This window comes from Babylonia areolata, chromosome 1 (assembly GCF_041734735.1).
Source record: "Babylonia areolata isolate BAREFJ2019XMU chromosome 1, ASM4173473v1, whole genome shotgun sequence".
Taxonomy (NCBI): Eukaryota; Metazoa; Mollusca; class Gastropoda; order Neogastropoda; family Buccinidae; genus Babylonia; species Babylonia areolata.
In genome coordinates, this window is record NC_134876.1 from 3,279,478 (window position 1) to 3,281,977 (window position 2,500).

A 2,500-nucleotide genomic window follows, 5' to 3' on the forward strand; every position below is an offset into this window, starting at 1 on the left:
CATCGAATTGGACGCGCGCTAATTATATTGTTAAAAAGAAAAAAAAGAGGGATGTTAAGGGGTAAGGTGGTTAGTAAAAGAATAAGCTTATACAACTTTTTTTTACATCCTGCCCTCATAAAAAGAGAAGAAAATTAATTTTATAAAAATTAAAAAAGGAAGAAATGGGGGAAGTGGGGGTCTGGAAAGGATAATGTGTGTGTGTGTGTGTGTGTGTGTGTGTGTGTGTGTGTGTGTGTGTGTGTGTGTGTAGGAAAGGGTGTGTGTGTGTGTGTGTGTGTGTGTGTGTGTGTGTGTGTGTGTATCTGTGTGTGTGGAGAGAGAGGAAAGTGTGTGTGTGTGTGTGTGTGTGTGTGTGTGTGTGTGTGTGTGTGTGCGTGTGTGTGTGTGTGAACAATATAGTACACCTTACCTAAAGACACAGTCATTGACCATACAAAAAATAATGTTATGCTTATAGAATAATAATAAACAAATACATACATAAATAAATAAACTGGTACATGAATAAATAGATAAATAAATGAATAAATAAAGAATGAATTCATCAAAACGTCATTCACCAAAACACAAAAATGCTATGCATGATGCATACACACGCGCGTCCACATGCACATGCGTGTATACAGAAAGAGAGAGAGAGAGAGAGAGAGAGAGAGAGAGAGAGAGAGAGAGAGAGAGAGAGAGAGAGAGAGGCCGTTTATCTTCCGGTAGTTCATGAAATTAACAAGCTCATAAACATACTGTCATCATCCATCATCATACTGGCCCATCAACACACACACACACACACACACACTCCAGATAAAACCACACACACGCACACACACACACACACAGATAAAAACACACACAAACATACACACACACACACTCACGCGCGCGCGCACACACACACACACACAGATAGAGACACAAAAACACACACACACACACACACTCGGATAAAGACACAAGGACACAGACACAGACACACACACACACACACACACACACACACGCAAGCACACACACACCTGAAGAACAGGTTTCAAAATATAAAATGTAGCTTTCAAGCAGAATTTTTAATAAACTGGAAATCAGATTATTCTGTTGGACTCAATGTGTGGCAAATTCTTGAGCAGAAAGTCACCACACTTTTTTTTCTTCATTCATTGAAACTATGTATAATTTTCAAAACTTCTATTGTTAACATCATGATATTCCTGCTTGAGAGATGTGAGCATCAATCTACATAATAATAATAATAATGTAATCATATACAATAATAATTGTTATCATTATAGATATTATCATCAATATCATCACCATCACCATCATCATCATCATTATTATTATTATTATCATATCCTTTCATATTGCAAACGGCATGATATTCCTGTCAGGGGTGTGAACAATAATCTACATTATTGTTATCATGACTATGATCATAATAATGATGATGATGATGATGATGATGATTATCATTAGTGGTAGTAATAGTAGTTGTGGTAGGAGTAGCAGTAGCAGTAGCAGTAGCAGTGGTATTGTAGATTTTTATTCCAGCGTTTTCAGGCAGCCAGTAGAATATTGTTAAGACTCGTCGCATTTTCATTCAGTCTTCTGAATGAATACATGTATAAGATTCTATGAATGAATGCATACACTGTGTCAATCAGTGGACAAATCATCGCATTTATTGGGCTAAACACGGGAGTAAGAATGATGAATTGATAAAACGGTAGGATGAAGAAATCAGCAAATTCAGAGTTAACATCACTTGGTGTCCTTCCAAAACAAACAAACAAAAAACAAAACAACAACAACAAAACAACAACAACAACAAAAATAATAAATCTGCCCAATAGTCCAAATATTACTTCTCTCTCTCTCTCTCTCTCTCTCTCTGTGTGTGTGTGTGTGTGTGTGTGTGTGTGTGTGTGTGTGTGTGTGTGTGTGTGCGCGCGCGCGCACGCGCGTACATGAGCACATGTGCGAAAGTGTCTCATTCTAAGTACATAATCATGCACCACACAAAAAAAAGAAGAAAGAAAAAGAAGAATACACATAACGTACACAAAGCACACCAGTCCTTCTTACTCTAAACAACACACAGACACAGACACAGACACAGACACACACACACATTCAGAACGCACACACACACATAAACACACACTCTCTCTCTCCCATTTTCAAATTCCAAACCATCTTGAATTTTATTTTCCCTCTCTCTCATTTTCTCTCACCCATTCTTTCTTTCTTTGCTTCACACACACACACACACACACACTCCTGTTTCCCCCATCTCCTTCTTCAACCCTACACACACACACACACAGCCAACCCCCACTCCCAAATCCATAAAAAAGAAGGAAAAAAAAAGAGAGGAGAAAAAGGAAAACAGGCCACGTGTGGGGTCCAGCACACTGTCAGTTGTCAATACACAACCAACTCACCCAGATCCACCGGTTCGGAGTGGTGCCAACTCCCTAGCAGACTGCTGGCCTCTGGCAGAAGC

General features: G+C 38.9%; 1 protein-coding gene across 1 annotated transcript in view; it reads right to left on the reverse strand.

Annotated features, from left to right (window-relative positions):
- LOC143290556 (peroxisome proliferator-activated receptor delta-like) overlaps window positions 1-2,500 on the reverse strand; it is a 99,156-nt gene that overhangs the window by 47,884 nt on the left and 48,772 nt on the right. Inside the window, exon 3 of the mRNA XM_076600116.1 lies at window positions 2,439-2,500. This exon is cut by the window's right edge and continues 169 nt beyond it. Within this exon, the coding sequence (XP_076456231.1) occupies window positions 2,439-2,500 (62 nt within the window). The remainder of the gene's footprint in view (window positions 1-2,438) is intronic.